The sequence below is a fragment of the Garra rufa genome, chromosome 3, assembly GCF_049309525.1.
Source record: "Garra rufa chromosome 3, GarRuf1.0, whole genome shotgun sequence".
In the NCBI taxonomy this organism is placed as follows: Eukaryota; Metazoa; Chordata; class Actinopteri; order Cypriniformes; family Cyprinidae; genus Garra; species Garra rufa.
In genome coordinates, this window is record NC_133363.1 from 63,601,213 (window position 1) to 63,620,789 (window position 19,577).

Sequence of the window (19,577 nt, forward strand, 5' to 3'; positions counted from 1 at the left end):
GCAATGAAATCATGCCCCCAGTTAAACATACCTAAGTGTCTACTTTGTCATCTTTATAAAGATATTTATTGCCACAGGCCATGCATAAGTCACTCAGGTCATCTATCGGAGGAGAGGCAAAATATTAGTAAAAAATCTTGTCTCTTGCTTGTTGATTGGTAGGCTCTTACACAAGTACAAGTGTACACATGAGATTGCACTCACCTTTTTTTTAATGTCCAATTAAAACAAATTTTTAATGTGCTCACTGCATCCAAGGTTTTATGAATGCCACAGTGGGCCCCTATTGCACTACTGTGCAATTCCATACAGATTTCTTTGGCCTTCTCTGGTCAAAGTACCTCCTTCCTTCCTCCTTACAGAATGCAAAACTTCATCTAAAAAAGGCAAGTTAGTCAGTATACTATTAAAAAAATAATAATAATAATAACTGAGATGTAGAATATACATATACTCACTTTGTACAATGAAGTTTTTAGCTTTTCTGTGGAAAACAATTTTAGCATTCCTAGAAATACTCTCAGGTAATGTTCCAGAAAGCTTGAACTCAAACAGTTAGTTGTATGTAGTTACATCCATCTCTAACCTCACCCTTACAAAACTAGTGGAATAGCAACTTATATACAATTTTTCATAACAATGCAAACAAGTATAATAAATTAATTGATAAATCTCCTCAGTCCATTGGATACTGAGATGATTTCACTTCTGACATTGGTTTATTAGATAACTGTCCACCCCAGTTTTTGGCTTCTAATGATGAATATTTGCATATTATAGTGGGGTAAAATCTTTATAGAGCTTTATGTGATCATTTTTGACACACTTCACATTCTTATAATTTGATAATGGCAAATTGATTAACAAGTGGGTGTGTAAATCTGTCATCTGATGAAGTTGTTCCTAGTCCTTTTGCTTGCTTTATTGTGCTCCAGACACACTGTGGGAGCATACGGGAATCTTTTGTTTGTATGTTACACAGGACCCTCATTCTAATTAAAACCCATGAGTATAAAGACATTACCCACTAAATAAACATTTGGTTGGTTTACTCTTTAATCCAAAAAAAATAAAAAAATAAAAATCCTTTGGAATATCACATTTCCAAATTATTACAGATACACAAATAGGTTACAAAAACTTTATTAGGCCACTCATGAGTTTGAGGACATTATAGTAGTCATTGTCAGAGGGACCCATTTTAAACCTTCTGTAAGAAGTAACTAAAGATTAACTTCAGTGACTGTTAGCTCATATCATTCAGGTGATCTGGAATTGTTGGTTTCACTTATATTTTATTTTATCTTGTAACATGACAAAAAAAAATATTTTTAACAATACAAATTACATGTTTCTGCAGTGTATGACAATCACAACAAGACATGGTGAATGTTGGACAATGTTGAATGGTCACAATCTGCATAACTTTTGGATCTTCGTACTGTTGACTCTATTAAGCCATGTAAACACCATTAAACTCACTGATCTATAATAGAGAACATTATATGTATTATATATAGTCGTTATATAGATCAGTGGTTAAACTCCATAAAGATATGACGTACATGTTTTTCATCCAGTACAACAGTGAAACACGTTATAAAAAAACAGACATTTTCAATCTTGATTTAGGCTAATACTAGGCTTAATAGTTCAAGTTAGTTTATTTACACAAGGTGGTTTGATCACAAGTTAACAAGACTTTCATAAAAGGCTGTGATTTATTTTTCTCTTTTAAAGCAGATGTACCAAAAATCTATATTTTTACTTTCTATTTCCATACATTTCCAAGACAAACTACTGCAGCACCTTTACATAGTATTTTGCTTTATTGAAATGCTTTTCATCCAACAATGAAACAAGTCATAAAAGAACAGACATGTTGATGTCTTTAGGCTAATAGACTTAATAGTCCAAGTTAGTTTATTTACACAAAGTTGTGGTTTGATCACAAGTTAACAAGACTTAAACAATCACATTAGGTTATTTTATAAACAAACGTATTGGTCCACAGATACATTTCTAGACGTTTAAGATGTTAAAGGCAGTGATGTATTTAACAACAATAAACTCCCAGTTTAAGCATCGCAATGCAGAAATCTACCTACCGCTACGAACTGAAATCAATTCTGGGTGCAGATGAGGTTTGCGTATAAAGTTACATGAAGTGAAAGCCTGTCATTCTCATTTAGTCGTGGATGACCTCACGCGAAAAAAAAACATACTAATAAAACTTTTGTAACTGCATTAACAAGGTAAACACATTTATTTTAGACATAAGTTCATAGATTAGACAAAGGTCTGTTAGGTTTATGAAAAAAAAATCGTTAAACATTTTAAGCTGTAGCAGAGCTGATATTTTCAGTTTCACGATCGTTCGCGCATGTCTGGTCATGTCTCATTAATATGCATATATGCTCCGCCCACAGAAACCAAATATCTCAGAAACCAAAAATCTCGTAACACCGGAACATTCAATTATGCCACGACTATAAGCGCATAGTTTAAGTTTCTGCATGGACTGCAGCCTAGGGCACAAACCCTGGGTCAAAAATAAGTCCGCAGGATGATGGAAAAGTTACATTAAAAATAAAATACAATCATAGTCTACATATGAGAGAGGTATACATTTAAAAATATATATATATGACTTAAATTATTAACACATTTAAAACCAATGTAGGTACGGCGCTGCGCAAACAAGTTCACGAAAATGAAACCGAGAACCGACATGAGAGAACGCGCATCCTGTAACCGTGCTATAATAAAACACTTAACGGAATTATGTCCAACACTTTCTGTATGACCATAAATAGAGTATTTTATGTTTTAGCTATTCGATTGCGCCAGCGCCTCGTGCACACGCACACCACATATTTTAGCAATTCAAACTTGACATTGCAGTCTGTACATTATCAAAATAAAATACAGTCAATTAAACATTTAATATATTACTCTGGTCAATTTAAAATGTCTATAGCCTAGTATAATCGGTCCACTCTGCTGTTATGCCAAGCGCATTTCTGCTGAAGTGTTTTTTTTTTCTTCTATCGATATACGAACGTAAAGTACAAAGCCTAGTCTGCATTATTAATAATAGTTTATCATTGAAATACATTGCGAATATGGAAACACTTGGATTTGTGCCGAATACCAGAGGTAGGCTACGTGAGCCCAACGCCTGGTATTTTTAGTTTCGCTTTGTTTATATATTTTATTTTATTCTTTTTTTTGTTCTGAATACCTTAAATGATTTGTTTTGGAGTCTGGCTAACTAACTATGTTTATAGTGTTTATAATGTTTATACATTATAATGTTTCATTTGATTTGGTATCCTATTATTTCTAATATTACACACACTCTCTCTCTCTAAACATTCCGCTGCTCACTAAATATGTTTTGCGAGTAGTGCACGTTTGGAGAGAGTGGGTTAAGCAGTAAGCACCAATCAATGAGAGCGATTTTGTACTTAAAGTGCCCCTATTATGCCATTTTAAAGGTAGTTAATATTGTTGTAATAGTCTCTTAAAACAGGTTTACATGTATGCAAGTTCAAAAAACACTTTAGTTTTCTCCAAAATTAGATTTATTTTTACCCCGTTTCTAAATGATTCGTAAACGACTCGTTTGAAGCAGTTCGAAGAATCAGTCTCTCTAAACCCCTCCTTTCAGTGAGCCCTCACTGCTGTGATTGGTCAGATGGTGCAGTCCTTTTGGATTGGTCTACCGCTACAGCGCAAAACGAAACGCCCATTGGCATAACTGAATGACAGCTGTGGAGACCTGTTAATGCATAGAAAAGATAGCCTCGATTTTACCCTATCAATTCGAGCCGGAGTCTGACGATGAAACTGTTGAAGTGGCACATCGACAAGAAACTGTATTGCAAGCACGACCGGAGCAGGACGTTTCTCAGTGGGTGTCATATGTTAACTGTGGAAAGTGCTTGCAATTTGCTTTTGTAAGCGAACCGGACACATCTCTACGTTGTGAACTTCAACACTGTACAACCCATAACACTGCGTTAAGCCATCGTTTATCATTACTTAAACTAATAAGGCAGACAGACAGTCAAACTGCATCAATCACAAGACTTTTTAGACTACATTGCACTCACAGCTGAACAACAGAACTACAGAAACGCAAGTTAGCCGGTTACCAAGACATGTGCGGGGTTGTTACACACCATAACGTACACAAAGACGTATTTTGAACGATCGCTAGAAAATACAATTATTAATCATACTTACAGGTAGAAGTTCAGAGGAGCAAGCCGGTCCAAATAAACTGGGCACTGATCCATTTTTTAAAACCAAGCGTTTGGTGAATCTCGCGTTGTAACGTTACTCCCCAAGATTAGAAAAGCAGTCATCAGTAAAATGACGCGAACACAACACAAGATTGGCATTGGACTGCTGAGGTGTTGAAAAAATTAATGTTAACCACTCATTCTTGGTAGTTTCATCTTTCGGAAGGGCATATAAAACAAATTCACTCTCACAGCGCAGGGCGTCTTCTTGACATGATGTAATCCACGTGAAAATGGTAGGCCTACTGTTTGTGGGCGGGCAAGTTGTTCGCGAAATTGAATGTGGGCGGACATTACGCAAATGTGTAGCTCGTGACGTGTGGCCGTTACAGAAAAAAGATTCGAATTGCTGACGACTCGTTCAGGCGAATGTGAGCCGACTCTTTTTTTTGTTAGACAAAAACTTTATTTATAGTGCACTGTCGGCGTCACAACTTTGCAGATAGTTTATGTTCACATACAGCTACATGACACACTACATGAAATATCATATTTGAAAAGGCATAATAGGGGCACTTTAAAAACATGAAGCTAAAACATGTTGAAGACCAACACGCATCCTCCAAATTCATCTACATAAACCTGCGCTTGCTCTGTCTTGTTTGCACGCACGCAACAATGGATCTTTAAAAACAAATACCGGAACGCAAAAATCCAAAATCTGACATTTTCCGGAACAGGATCCGGCAGGATCCGGCTCAAATTAAGCACTGGTTCTATCCATAGATACCAAACATTCATTAATTTTTAGAATTTTAACCCTTCAAATGCTGTTTTGTTTACGTCACAGGTGTTTTTTGTTTATGAAAAAATGGATAATACTGTTGTTGTTGTTGTTTTTATCAGCATCTCTTCATTCATAATTACCAAACATTCATTCATTTTCAGAATTGTAATGCTTTAAAAGCTGGTTTCTTTACATAATGCTCACTGTCAGTGGGCAACACCAGCTCCAGAGCTTCCTCTGCTGAGTAACATCTCTTCATCTTGCAAGCAATGAAACTTTGTATAAAATCTACCAGACTAAACAAACAGCATTTTCTTGTGGTGAAAACAACAACAATGTGTTTAGGGCCTTCTGAACTTCTACATCAAATTCAAGCTCACCTTTTATCTCGGTACAAAAACAATAACACATGAAAAAGAGCAATCAAGGATTAAAGTGTGTGTTTGGGTGAAAAAGAAAAATCCTCAAAGCTCATTAACTTTCTTTGACCTGATTCATAGTTTTCTCATGGCCCTATGACCCTGCCAAGGGTGAGACTCATATACATGGAGTGGGATTTTTGGATTGCCAGTACAATATCATTTCTTTCAAACTAATTACACCCATAACATTTTCAGTAAACACATGTAAACCACACTCTGACATCCTTACCAACATACCCATAGCTGCATTATTGTTCTAATTGACTCTATAATAGACTGTAACATGCATAAGCAGAAAACACAAAAAAGCGAGTATTTCTTTTATATGCCAAATTTGAAAAAATTTGCACAATCTAGTAAAAAAAATTAAACATTTTTAAATTTGAAGCCTTGCAGATAGAATGAATGCCTGTTAGCAAATATTGCTTCATGTTATAGTCAAATGGCCCTGGGTTAAAAATAATGCTGTTGTAATGGGTTTCAATGTGGACATTTTTGTTCTTAAGGTCCTGAGTGTGAGTATTTTTTGTACACAGGGTAAAATAGATTTTTTTGAAGGATAATGAAATATTACTATTTGAACACACCTGAGCCAAGATGTATGCAGTTGGCATTAACACAGGCACACTTATAACAAAAAACAAAACTGAAATGGACAAAAATGTCCATAAGGTCGCACAAGGGTTAAGGTTATTACGCAGTTTATGAAAAATGGTCAGCTGAGTATGACTGATAGTAGGGCCGCTGGAAGAGATAAAGAGGATTGGAAGAGATAAAGAAGCTGTTTAACTCTTGCGCCAAATTCACACTGCAAAGGTGGCACAGGAGCGTTTAGTGGTATTTAAGTGTCTTTACACAGACTGTTAAATGCTGCTCAGAGGTTGCATTAATACATTATCACTGGATTTTGTGAGCCTTAATGCCATATGATGTCATGTATAGCAAATTGTGATGTAATGTGTAATCCGAAGAGTTAATAAATTGAAGAGAAACTACTTTTTTTTTTTTTTTTTTTTTGGTAAAATGACAAATTTTAAATTATTTGATATTTTTTTAAATATGTGTTGGATATTATATTGCATTAAGGATGAGTGTTTTAAATGTACCCTGGCACAACTGGAGTGCAACTGGAACATATTTACTCCTTGTCTTTATGAACTGTGTGTGGAAATGTTAACTATTTATTGGTATTATTGATCATAATTTCTTTCTGAGACAATTTGAATAAATATCACATGACAGGATTGCATGTTTTTAAAAACCACAGTAGGTTACAGTACATTTAGTTTGATTTATGAGTAGATTAAAGTAATGTAAGATGTAAGACCTTTAATTAGACAGAGGTTGTGCTGCTTTTTTTGTATATCCGTCCTGCTAAGTGCCAATATTGCATTTGGTTGTTTCAGCTTTTACAGTGTGTTGCAGAGCCAATGCAAAGAAAATAAACAGGAAAAAATGCAAGCGTCAGCGGAAAGAGCAACCCCCCAAAATGCTGTAAGAGAAAGTTTTTTATGTATTACTCAAATTAATCAGAATTACTGGATGTTAATACAAATATGTAATTACTGTACTATGAAGCAAAGTGTTTTATGAGCAAAACCTGTGTATGCTCATGTTGCACAAACTATTAAGGGGAGACATTGCAGGCAAAAACGCTGTTTTTTGTTTGTTTGTTTGTTTGTTTGTTTGTTTGTTTCATGCACCAATCAAATTTGAGATTTAGGGCTTTTTGGTTTTTCATAAAGTATTTTTTTTAGACTAGTGGAAAGAAAACATCTGAAAAACACTGTTAAGTGTTTCTTTTATAGCACTTTATCTAGTTGTGTCAATAGATTTCATTTCAGTTACAATTTTTAGATTACAATGCCTATTTTTTTAAAGGCCGTTTTCTCAAAATGAGTTTTTTCTCCTACACTGAGCCATAAATCTCCACTTCAGTAGCGCTTACACACACCAAACTTTACATTTTTATTCCTGTCTATATCCTTAAGGTTTTTACGTAGGGATTTGTTCATATATAATTTGCTTGATTTTAGACATTTTATTCCCCCAAAAATGGTAAAAAAAAATTAAAAAAAAATGTTTCTTGTCTGTTCTTTTTTTTTTTTTTCTGAATTATGGCGTGACAAAATGAGATACCCAAAATCCCCTCTGTAAAAACTTTTAACTCTAATTTGTCAAAAAAAAAAAAAAAATTGTACAAGAATTTTGAAACTGACTTCATCCAGTGTTTAGATTTTTGTACAACAAATGTATGGAAATTAGTGCATATTTCATTAAATAATGCCTCATTTGCATATTTAAACATATAACATTTTAGAAAACTTGTAATACAAAAAATATTTGCAATTATCAATGTAATCAATCTATTCACCTGCAGTGTCTCGCCTTAAAATTAAATGGTTTAATCTACATATCAATAGTGGTTAGTATTATAAGAAATGCCTGTAATACAAACTGACCTATGCAATACTATTTAATATATGCATTTTCCCCCTTCTAGATCTGTTTTCAATCTTCTCGAAAAAGAGTTGGTAGCACTCTATCTGAGAGATTTCTCTCAAATCCAGCAACACCTGCAGAGAGTGCATCTTATCATCAGGACATTTGAAGAAGATTTCAGTCGTGCTACTAGAGCCGTTACAAATGCATTAAATGCGGAAGTAGCTGGATGGTTGGTGATGGGTTTGGGGTTAGTTTTATCTCCTGTTCATCAGGGCATTTCTGCTCTTATCGCAGGAGCGGGAGCAGTTGTGCTTTCAGGCGCTGCAATTGGTGATAATATCTGGAACAAGAAGATCATCAGCCTGCAGGCAAAATTAATACAGGACACTGAAGCTGAACTGAGGGAATTCCAGGATAAAATCAGCCCTATGATGGACAAGATGAATGACATCAGTCAGCATGTTTATGAAATATTGAGAGACCTCAGTTACCCAGATCGTGATGTTGGGTATTTAAATAAGTATTTTTCATCTGCCAGTGAATTAGTGCGCTTCATGCAGATATATGACATCAGTGTATTGGCTCGGCAGGTAAGGACTCAAACATGTTTGATTGGAGTCCGTTTCATTGGAGTTCTGCCAGTTACAATGACACTCCATCAGATGTGGATAGAAATAGTTCAGGTAGAGAATGTCGTGGATGAAATTACTCAAACAATAGAAAGAATAACAGCTCAACCTGACTAAATCACATCATTTATATAATTTCTTTGTGGAACTGCTTATTCAAATTATATGTTCCCAAATAAGACTTGTACATTTATGTTTATTCACTTTATTACAAGGTAAATGTATAGTAAATTATCTGTCTTAATTTTTTAAAATAGCCTTACTTCTTTGCGTTAATTTAAAGAGAAATGAATGGAGAAAAATTTTGTTTGCTAATGCATGAAGAGGTACTATAACCTACCCAACTACCAGGAGGTATAAATGTTTTATATTGCATGCATGTACAGTATGTATTAAGATGATCATAAGGTGTTTGGCAGATGGATTATTTTACTGGATAAAGTGAAGGTTTTCCGACTTTTACTGTTGAACAGCTTCTTAATGAATCAACATTATAAATATCAATAAGTTTTGTGCTGTTGCTTTCAGCTGTCTTGTCATTGAGTCCATCTAGTGGTGAAAATAACTAAATAAAAATAAATAAAAAATAATTTACCCTTTAATGCCACTGCTGTTGTCAACAACATTAAATTGAAATATAACAAAAAGAATCTTCAGCTGTTTCTGACATTTGCTGCTCTTTTTGTAGTTCTGTGTTTGCAAACATTTTTCAAACAAGCCCTATCTAAAGTAATACATTCACTTTTGTGTTACTGCATGATTTATTTTTCCCACGTGTTAACTTAATTATTTGTGTGTTATTATTATTATTATTATTATTATTATTATTATTTATTTTTGTTATGCAAATGTATACATATACACTACCGTTCAAAAATTTGGGGTTAGTAAGACTTGTAATAGTCTTTAAAGAAGTCTCTTATGCTCATCAAGGCTGCATTTATTTGATTAAAAATGCAGAAAAAAAACAGCAATATTGCAAAATGTTTTTACAATATAAAATAATGTTGTTGTTATTTAACATACTTTAAAATAATATTCCTGTGATGAAAAGCTGAATTTTTATCAGCTGCTACTCCAGTCTTAAGTGTCACATGATCCTTCAGAAATCATTCTAATATGCCGATTTATTATTAGAATGATTAATGTTGGATAATATCAACAGTTGTGCTGCCAAATATTTTTTGGAACCTGTGATGTTTTTTTTTTTTTTTTTTTCAGGATTCTTTCATTTATAACAAGTTTAAAAAGTATAAAAAGTACAGTGTTTATTCAAAAAAAATATTTTTTAATACCAAATGTAAATTATTTCTTTATTAACTTTTAATAAACTTTTAATTATTAACTTAGTACATCCTTGGTGAAAAAAAGTATTAATTTCAAAAAAAAAAAAAAGAAAGAAACAATAAAAATGTACTGGCCCCAAACTTTTGAATGGTAGTGTCAATACTTTAGTGGTCTTTAACAACAATAAATTACCCTTAATGTGTAAAAGGACCACTAAAGTATTTAGATGTATATATTTGCATAACAAATATGAATAATAACAACATTAAATTACCTTTAATGTGTAGTTATTATTATTATTATTGCTTATTTTCTTCCTAGATGGGTGTCAATTATAATTTACTTTAAGAGCACTTTTGTTAAATTTACACAGTTTAATAAACAATAACCCCCGGTTTCACAGACAAGGCTTAAGCCTAGTCCTAGACTAAAACGCAAGTCTGAGCTGTTTTAACTGAAATAAAATTGCACTGATTGATCTTAAAATATGTCAGTGCCTTTGTTTTGTCTCAAGATGCACACCAGTAATGTTTTTTTCTAAGCATGTTTATAAAAATGACTTAAATGTCTTAATTGAACTATGGCCTAATCCTGGCTTAGTCTAAGCCCTGTCTGTGAAACTGGGCCTAAGAGTTTTAAGGGAGGCTAAATGAAATGAGTGGCTTTTCTCATATACCAGTCATTATCAGATGGTATGGAATCATAAAAGCCAATCACGTCAGTGGGTCATTAAATATGCCAGCGATTATAACAGCTGAAGAGAAACTTTCAGATTTAGCCAAAACATCAATCAAATACAAATGAATGAATGAGTAAATGTTAGCTGGAATGGGGCTCTCCATTCATGTAAGATTGTTCATAGTCTGTATGACGCTGCATGATTTGCCTTGATTTTCTATTTTAGATGTGATTCATAGTTTTTAACATAATATACAATGACATATCCATTTACTCATGTGTATAAGGCTTATAGTGATATAATTAATTCAGAATAAGGGTGTATGCAAAACATTGCAAAATCGCTGCATCAAGAAACATTACAACAGGTTTGACATCACATTTCATTTTCTCCCACTCATAAAACTCATATACCAGCAGGAGTCATTTGAAATCTAGTGCTGTCTACAATGTTGACTCGCATTGCCAATACTGACTACAGATTTGTTTCAAGGTGGTGTTTAAACTTGACTTGGGGTGCGTTCCCCAAAAAACATTAGCTAACTATGGTGGTAAGTTCTGTTCTCTTCTGGTAATGACGAAACTTGCGACCAAATTTGCTTTTGGGAAACACACCCCAGTTTCCTGGTGTTGGTCCATAATGGGAATTGTTTTGGTTTTAATGGAAACTGTTGGGTCGCTACTGGTAATTTGTTGACTTCTATTAGTGTCATGTTAAAACCACTAAATGCTGATGAATGTATAGCCCAGAACACACTAGAGATAATGGTTTAAATTGTTGGTTTGTAATGTTTGTAATGGTATAGGAGAAAGCTTTAGAACTTCTGTTATGGCTTCTATTTCTATATCTTTAAAAATAAATAAGCTGTTTAGAATGACTTTAATAAAATAGAGTGGACTGCATGAAATGAAAATACCACGATTTACATGTATTTCAGTTCAAATGTACTATAAATACACAGTAGGGAGCAGCTACTTAGCTACTCAAAGACCCACACACAGAAAAGTTAATAAAGTTGACAGTCAAGTTAATAAGGCACAAACTCCCAAAACACATTCTTAACATTTTATTTGGCTGTACAGTGAGTTAACTACTTCCTACGATGATTTATCTGAGCATTACTCAATTATTTAGACACTTTATTATACAGCCATGCAGAATATGCATTTACCATTACCTAAGCTTGGCTGCTACTAGTGTATAGTCAAGACCAAACCAGTACAGTAATTTATCAGAAAGATCCACATTTATTGCTAGAGAATTGTCTTGTTTTTAATGAATAAAGTGTACTTTTCAAAATGTACACTTTTGTACCTGTTATGTTCTCATAAAGTACCAAAGAGGACCCTTTTGGAACAAACATGTACCTTTTTGAAAAGGTACCACCCCAGTAACAGCTTTTGTACCTTTATTTCTGAGAGTGTAGGACCCCTGGTACGCTAAGTGGTGGCAAATCACATAATCACATAATCATTTATTCAACAGATTTGTTCAAAGAAGCTGATTCATTCACAAATCACAATCATGCTCATATTAAGTATCAAGCTGTTGATTGTAATTGAAGGAGGAAGTTTGGACACAATTCCCTATTAAATTCTGATCCAGCACAACAGTATCAAGAGAACAAAAAAAAAAATAGTTATTGATTGTAATTGAAGGAGGAAGTTGTACAATCACATTAATGATAACAAATAAACTGAAATAAAGTCCTGAGTCCTCTTAGTCTGAGATGAAGAAAAGATCAAAATAAAAAATTGAAATCGAATTAAAACATTTATCAATGATAAAAACAAAAAACAAATGATCATTATAAACAGCCACCTCTGATAATTCTCAGTTATCTGTGTTTGGCGTCTCAGAGTTTGGGTTTAGTGCATCTCGAAGCGTATCCAGAATTGTCCGTAGCTCCTCTGTAGTGTCCTTTATTTTTGACACAAACTTCATGGTCTCAGACTTCAGCTCTTCTGCCTGTTCAGTGTTTGAAGGAAGCAGGTTTGTTGTGTCTCTGTTATTTGATGTCGGGTCAGCGGACCCAGAGGTTTGGCTGCTAGCGGATTCTTGTTGACTCGATTTTAAAGCGTAATCTCTGCGGATGTTGTGGATTTCTTTGGAGTCGAGAAACACAAAGAAGATGTCAACAGCTATGAAAAGTGCAGATAAAACCCCTGTAACCGTCTCAACCACACGAACTGCTCTTGCAGCCTGAGCTGCGATTTTCCCTACGTTTACGACTTGAGTTAAACGAAGAAGCTCTGGGATTCCTCCCAGTCCTCGTCCAAGTCGAGCTCCAGCACTCATGCCAGATAGTGACCCAGAAAGTGACCCACTGCCTGTTGAAAACTCATTTTCTAGAGTTTCCACCGCTGTTGAGATGTTTTGGATGCAACATACAATGGAGGTAATTTTTTCCTGGAACTCTGTTATGATCATTTTAATCTTTTGTCGGTTGGTTTGCTGGTTAACCATGTTTGTTATGTTGCTGGCGCCAGCTGTTATTCCACCAGCTACTGCCGTACCGATTCCCACTCCTGTTACTATCAGAGAGGCTCCAAGAGTGAACGGAGCCAGAATAAGTCCCACCAAAGATGTGATTCCTCCAGCCAAACCTACTACGCCTCCTGTGAGACTGCTGATGGTTGTGTTGAAGTGGACTGTCTCCAATCCTTCTGCCAGGTTTCTCAGTACATCTAGAGTTTTGTAAAGTTTGTCAGTGGTTTGTATGCTCTGAAAAACAAAACAAAACAAAAAAATTCAGTTCATTTAAATCAATGCCTCTTTTTGTAGAGTAAAAAGTACATATTAGTAAGCTAACTTACCACTTTATGAAGGTGCTCAATGATAAAAGGCCTGGTCAGGATCTTATTGACAGATGGACGGTTCTTTGGGTCCTTCTGAAGTGTGTCTTTTACAAGTTGACGAAGGTCCTCCGAAAAGGTGTTGGGAAGAGGTTCATAGGAGCAGTTGAGTATCCTGCTAACAATCTCAACTGGGTTTCTTGCCGTAAACTAAGAGGAATAATGATACAAGTTTTAATCAGTTAGTTGGATCTTAGTGAGTTTACACACACACACACACACACACACACACACACACACACACAAACATGTCATGTCTATTAAGACATGAGACAAAACAATAACCCATCGAACTACTTGAAAATAAAAGGGAATATTTTATAGATTATTGACATTATACATTTTGTATTTCCCTAAATATGGAATGCATTATTCAGATGTTCACTTATAGCAAGCAAGCTAGTAATAAAGGTTGCCTGTACTGTATTGGTTTGAAAATATTATATTAGTCTCAATAAGAGTAAACAACATATTTTTGTGTGTGTGAAAATATTGTACAATATCTGAATATTGACTAGATAACTTGAATGAATGAATGAATGATTACAAATTGTACAGTCTTGGCTTTACTAAAGGCGGCCGTACACGGTGCGAATTCGGACAGTCGGAAGACCGTATGGTCACGCACACGTCACGAGTGACTTTTTTTACGGACGCAGTGGTACACGGCACGATTTTAAAACCTGCCGATTTCCGAGGCAATCACATTCTGAGAGGAAGGCTGTGTATAATATACTGTGTATGTACTGTTCAATACAACTGCTCTCTGTCTATCTCATAAATGCATATAAAAAATATGAGCTGTGACACTTTGCTACACATGCAGGAACCGTGTGATCACCATTGCGTGTGTACACTCGTTGCAAACTTGACAAAACTTCACCTCTACAGCAGTGCTAACAAGCATATGCATTAAAGACACTGGAACTGCAATGCTACAGCACTGTACAGCATTGTAATGTATGTTTTAACGTAGTATTATGCACGTCGAGGGGGCTAGTTGGCCACCACTATAGCTAGCAATAGCTGTAGCAAACAATAGGTGATCGATCACCGATCGATACCTCATACAGCGAGTTTATCCTCTTTCTCAATTATTCCAAGTCACCGTGTGGCGCTGTCATGTTCATCTTCTTCTGTGGTTTTCTTTAGCTTCTGATTGGTCATTTGCAGTTTGCTCAACAAATCAGCTCGTTCAACAGCACACATGTCACGTCTTCAATCCGACAGCTCCCGAAGTTTTTTGACATGTTTAAAAATGATCGTGAGGTCGTGAAGTGCTCGTAAGGCACTCTGCTCGTCTCGTAAGTTGTCATACACCATACGAGAAGAGACGATTCCCTCCGATAACCACAAAAATCGCTTGCGAGCTCGTACGACCTCAAAAATCGCACCGTGTACGCCCGCCTTAAGTGCTTTAAAGAGTTAATTCAACCCAAAATAAAAATGATTTACTCTCCTTCGAGGCATCCTAGGTGTAAATTGCTTTCTTCTTTCAGACAAATCCAATCTGAGTTATATTAAAAATATTCTGGCTCTTCCAAGCATTATAGCAGTGGCTGGGTGGTGTTAAACTGTCCAAAAGAAATCCAATAAAACACATCCATCCATGAAATAAAGGTGCCTCAGATAATGTATGTGATTTTGAGCTTGTCAGTGAACTACGGTGTAGTAAATGCTGCTCCATCTGACAGCAAGTGAATGAGATTTAAGACTAATCACAGAACTGGCATTACTGACAAGATGATAATCACATCCGATTATTTGCACAGCCCTATCTATGAGCTTCACGAAAACCAATGTTTGTTTAAAAGAGCGTAGGAAGCAACGTTTCCTTACTTTAAAAGGAAAACCAGTATCTTGCTCCTGGCGTATATCGAAATCTTCCAACATTTTTCTTTTAATTTGTGACTGGTGTTTTCTTTTGGTCTCTCCTTTGTTCTTTCACATTCATCACTTCTCACAAATGCATGTGCTATGCATGCATCCTACCTCATCTGCCCAGAACGGCTTCCACGTACGACAGTTAGTAGATGTTACACAAAACTGTATATTACATTTTAGATATGGACTTTTACCCATCAATTCGCTACAGAAGGCTTTCATTGACCCCCGTAGCCATGTGAGGCACCTTTTTTATGGATGAATGGTTTTATGAGACTTCTTTTGCACAGTTTCTACCACTCAGCCACTGCCATTGTAAAGCGTGGAAGAGCCAGGACATTTTTTTTAATATAATTTGGATTGGATTTGTCTGAAGGACAAAAGTTATACACACATAGGATGCCTTAAGGGTGAGTAAATCATGGGCTAATTTATATTTTGAGGTGAACTTACCCTTTAAATTAAATTTCTGCAATATATTACAAACTCAATGTACTTATACAAAGAATTAAATTGAACCAAAAATCTCACCGCACACTTCAGCTTGCACAGCTCATAGATGACACATCCCAACCTCCAAATTTCACTGAAAAAGAAAGTGAATGTCAAAAATGTTTTTCAGTACATTCATTAAGGAAACATAGAAGGTAAACATTGCAATTCTTCTATTACGTTTTCTCATCATAAGGTTTGCCAGTCAAATTCTCAGGTGCAACATATGCAAGACCTTCAGTTTCTGTTGTGTGTGCATCAGTGGACCTAGAAAAACACAGTACATATTTATTCATCATATCGACAACATGCATTATTTCTTGCTTAAGGGTTGTTTTGAAGATGCACAATACCGTTCATTAATCTCTTCAAGCTCTCCAAGACGAATGATACCACATGCAGTGAAAAATAGGCTCTTTTAAAAGAAAACACATAGTTTGTAATTTTGAGGCCGCTGGTAATGAGTGGGTGGTACAAAGGGTTAGTAATATCAGTCAAAAATAAATCTATTCATACAACCTCCAACTATTACATGACAACATCTAACATCTAAATTACAATTGAAAATTGCAGAGAAACTTCCATCGTTTTGTTCAACACCTGTGATTGAAACTTAAAAATACAGATCTGTTGTTTAATTAATCAAGTCAACAAGAATCCACCAGCAGCCAAATTACGGGTCAAGTAGTAGCAACACAGCAAATCTGCAGCTTAAAAAAAAAGTAATTTGCAAAGGAACATTATTTATTTTTTTAATAAATTGTGTTATTCTACATGGATGAATCTGACTTTTGTTCAACATATCAGGACAGATCTGACTAGATCACTGATTATAAGGAGGAAGTCTGACAACAGTATATTTTAAAAATTATAGTAACAAATTTGCATTTTTGTAGAAAAATTAAACAATGGATTTTTCGTGTAATATTTATTTGTGTTTAAAGCTGCAGCCTGTAGGTTTCACCTCTTTGTTGCAATCTCTGTTTAAAACCTGAAATTGCAGCTATTTATATATTTATTTATTTATTTATTTAGTTTTTTACTTGGCTCCTCTACATGAATTAATCTAATGTTTTGAGGCATGTTGTGTAGCTATCAGCACTGGTGTGGATACTGTACGGACTGCTATGGAGTCAAAACAGGGCCATATACAGTATATCTGCAAAGTAAAACAATGTTTTGCAAAAAAAAAAAAAGTTTTGCAAATAAAAATAGAGTATCGAGAAAAAATTGCTTTTTGCAAGTAAAAAAAAAAAAAATTGCAAAAGAAAAGTTAACCACTGATATAAAAATAAAATTTAGCAAAGTAAAACTTCAGCAGCATTGACTTTGCAACACATATTTCCCTTTACGCCGCTCCTTTAAATCCGCGTTTCAGTCATCCGTGCCTCTGCAGCGCAAGCTTTCCTTTGCGCTTCATTTTTCTATGCTCCTCGCTTTGTGTCACTGATTTGACGTGGGGGAGTGGTCAAGAGGTTGGGGTCTGGACAAGGGACGAAGGCGATGTATTATTGATTGCTTTCTTCAAGTTCGCTAGATAGACAGATAACTATATGTAACTATGTGTATCAATGCATTTGCTCAAGTTAAGTAAGTTAGAGATCAATTAATGCAGTTAATGTGGCGATTAGCAACAACATCTGTCTATCTAGGGAACTTGAAGATCGATTTTGATCGATCCACTCGGTCTGGGGCTCGCACTGATGACGTAACGAAAAGGGACACGCCTTTGTCCCACACCCCAACCCCTTGACCCCTCCTCCATGTCAAATTAGTGACACAAATCAAGGCGCATAGAAAATGAATGACTGAAACGCGGATTTAAAGGAGCGGCGCAAACGGAAATATGTGTTGCAAAGTCAATGCTGCTGAAGTTTTACTTTGCTAAACTTTATTTTTTACTCTCAGTGGTTAACTTTTCTTTTGCAATTATTTTTTTACTTGCAAAAAAGCTATTTTTTCCCCTCAATTCTATATTTTTATTTGCAAAACATATTTTTTGTTTGCAAAACAAAAAATGGTCCTGTTTTGACTCCATAGTATGACTGCAGGGTTAATAATCTGCCAATACTGTCAGAGGTGGCTTTCAAACTGAATTACATTTGTACCTTTGGCTGCAGGTTTTTATGGAGGATATTTTTATCATGTAGGTACTTTAATGCCATGCAAATCATCACAGTCCAGTCCAGAATCTGTAAATAAACCAAAATGTGAATTTACAAATCTTACTACATATATGTACATAGCAAGACGTAAGTGATGTTAAACATTTTTGTTTTCCAAAACTTCACATAAACAGGACATATACATCACTGTTTAGTGTATATATCCTGTTTGGTAACACTTTATATTAATAACGTTCAGTTGTAAGTCATTTATAAGTGGTTAGTTGATGATAAAATGATAATTTACAAAACATTAATAAATGTTTACTGATATGCTAACAATTTGTGTATGTTTTGTTAATTCATTTACAAGTAATTTACAAGTAATTAGTTAATGAAGAACTAAAGAAGAACTAGATTAAGTTATAAATCATTCACAAGTGATAAGATAATGATGAACAAAGTATTTACAAAACATGACTATATTCACAATTATTTAAAAAAGAAAATAGTGTTAGAATAATTGAATTTTTGTGCTTTTTAACGGAGCAGCTTACAACTTTAATGAAACGTACATAAATTATATACTTATCATTTACTAATGGTTTGATCATCATTTGTTCATGATTAACAAATGTTTATTGAGATAATAGTACAATGTTGACATTTCAATAATTAGTAAGTAATTATAAATATATTAGCTAGTAACCATTTACTAAGGATCTATTTGATAATTTCATGATATGCTATTTTTTAAGATAATTTACAACAGATTTGGAAATCGTTAGCATATTACTTACAATAAAATGAACACATCATTTATTAATAATTTACAAACACATCATTAACTAATTTCTTGTAAGTGAACTTGTAAATTGTTAGCATATCACTTATTAATCATTTGTGAATATTTTGTAAATATTATGTATTTTATCATTAACTAATCACTTATAAATTACTTACAACTGAATGCTATTATAAAGTGTTACCTTCTGTTTCTATGATTAGTTTATTTTAAGCATATACTTGTTCTACATCCTATTAAATGTTGTCTACATAAAGAGACTTGTTACCAACGTGTTTAATGCATTTTTTGAAGTTGTTGTACTTCCTAATGCTGCTTGTTGTGATTTGTTGTGATTTCCAACATGCTGTGAGATTAAACCATGTTAAGTGTAATTTTTAACATAATTTTAATATCACATAGTATTGGTTTAAATTACTTCCTTTACTATAAACATACTGCACCTCATTCTCAGAAAAAGTATCTGCTGCCTGTGTTTTTTGTTTGATTTTCTGAGCAAGATCTCCACCCTCACAGTGCTCCAGTACGAGATGCAAGCAGTCAGGACCTGAAAGCAGATTAATTTATGACAGTAGCCAATTTTAAATCATTGAAGTGATCAAACTGCATTAAGCAACTGACAGTACATACTCCTATAACTTCAGATGTGTTAACAGAATGAATTTTGACGTTTCTTTCAACCTGTGATGACTTCCTTGTGATGGACGATGTGTGGATGATTGAGTTGTAGGAGAAGGTTTAAATCATTTTCCTAAAACCATACAAACACACGTCTATCAGAATTCCTTTCTTTTTAATAAATAAAAACTTTTAAATATCATGCAAACGTTAAGTGTTCACCTTACCTGTCCAATGTTGAACTTTTTAATGACAAAATGATCACCGCCTTCATTTTTCACCAGAATCTTCTGCTCATCTTCACTCACTAATGTGTAGC

The 19,577-nt window shown here is 34.5% G+C and overlaps 2 protein-coding genes across 2 annotated transcripts in view; one reads left to right on the plus strand and one right to left on the minus strand.

Annotated features, from left to right (window-relative positions):
* Nucleotides 1–9,065, plus strand: part of LOC141331450 (uncharacterized) — a 36,882-nt gene extending 27,817 nt beyond the window's left edge. The window contains exons 2-3 of the mRNA XM_073836500.1: nucleotides 6,866–6,953; nucleotides 7,963–9,065. Coding sequence (XP_073692601.1) covers nucleotides 6,866–6,953; nucleotides 7,963–8,650 — 776 coding nt within the window. The 3' untranslated portion in view covers nucleotides 8,651–9,065. The remainder of the gene's footprint in view (nucleotides 1–6,865; nucleotides 6,954–7,962) is intronic.
* A 2,461-nt stretch (nucleotides 9,066–11,526) lies between these two features.
* On the minus strand, nucleotides 11,527–19,571 carry LOC141331445 (uncharacterized). Its single transcript, XM_073836495.1, has 9 exons — nucleotides 19,486–19,571; nucleotides 19,322–19,391; nucleotides 19,084–19,187; nucleotides 17,839–17,922; nucleotides 16,084–16,145; nucleotides 15,911–15,997; nucleotides 15,770–15,824; nucleotides 13,316–13,504; nucleotides 11,527–13,223 (listed from the first exon to the last, which is right to left on the minus strand). The coding sequence occupies exons 4-9, from the start codon at nucleotides 17,902–17,904 to the stop codon at nucleotides 12,333–12,335; spliced, it is 1,350 nt and encodes a 449-aa protein (XP_073692596.1). The 5' UTR covers nucleotides 17,905–17,922; nucleotides 19,084–19,187; nucleotides 19,322–19,391; nucleotides 19,486–19,571; the 3' UTR covers nucleotides 11,527–12,332.
* Nucleotides 19,572–19,577: the final 6 nt, after the last annotated feature.

Coding starts and splice junctions, on each gene's coding strand:
- LOC141331445 (XM_073836495.1), bottom strand. CDS start 17,904: ATGATTTGCATGGCATTAAAGTACCTACATGATAAAAATATCCTCCAT. Junction 15,998..16,083: donor CTTGAAGAGATTAATGAACG/GTATTGTGCATC, acceptor GTGTTTTTCTAG/GTCCACTGATGCACACACAA. Junction 13,505..15,769: donor TGTGCAAGCTGAAGTGTGCG/GTGAGATTTTTG, acceptor TATTCCTCTTAG/TTTACGGCAAGAAACCCAGT.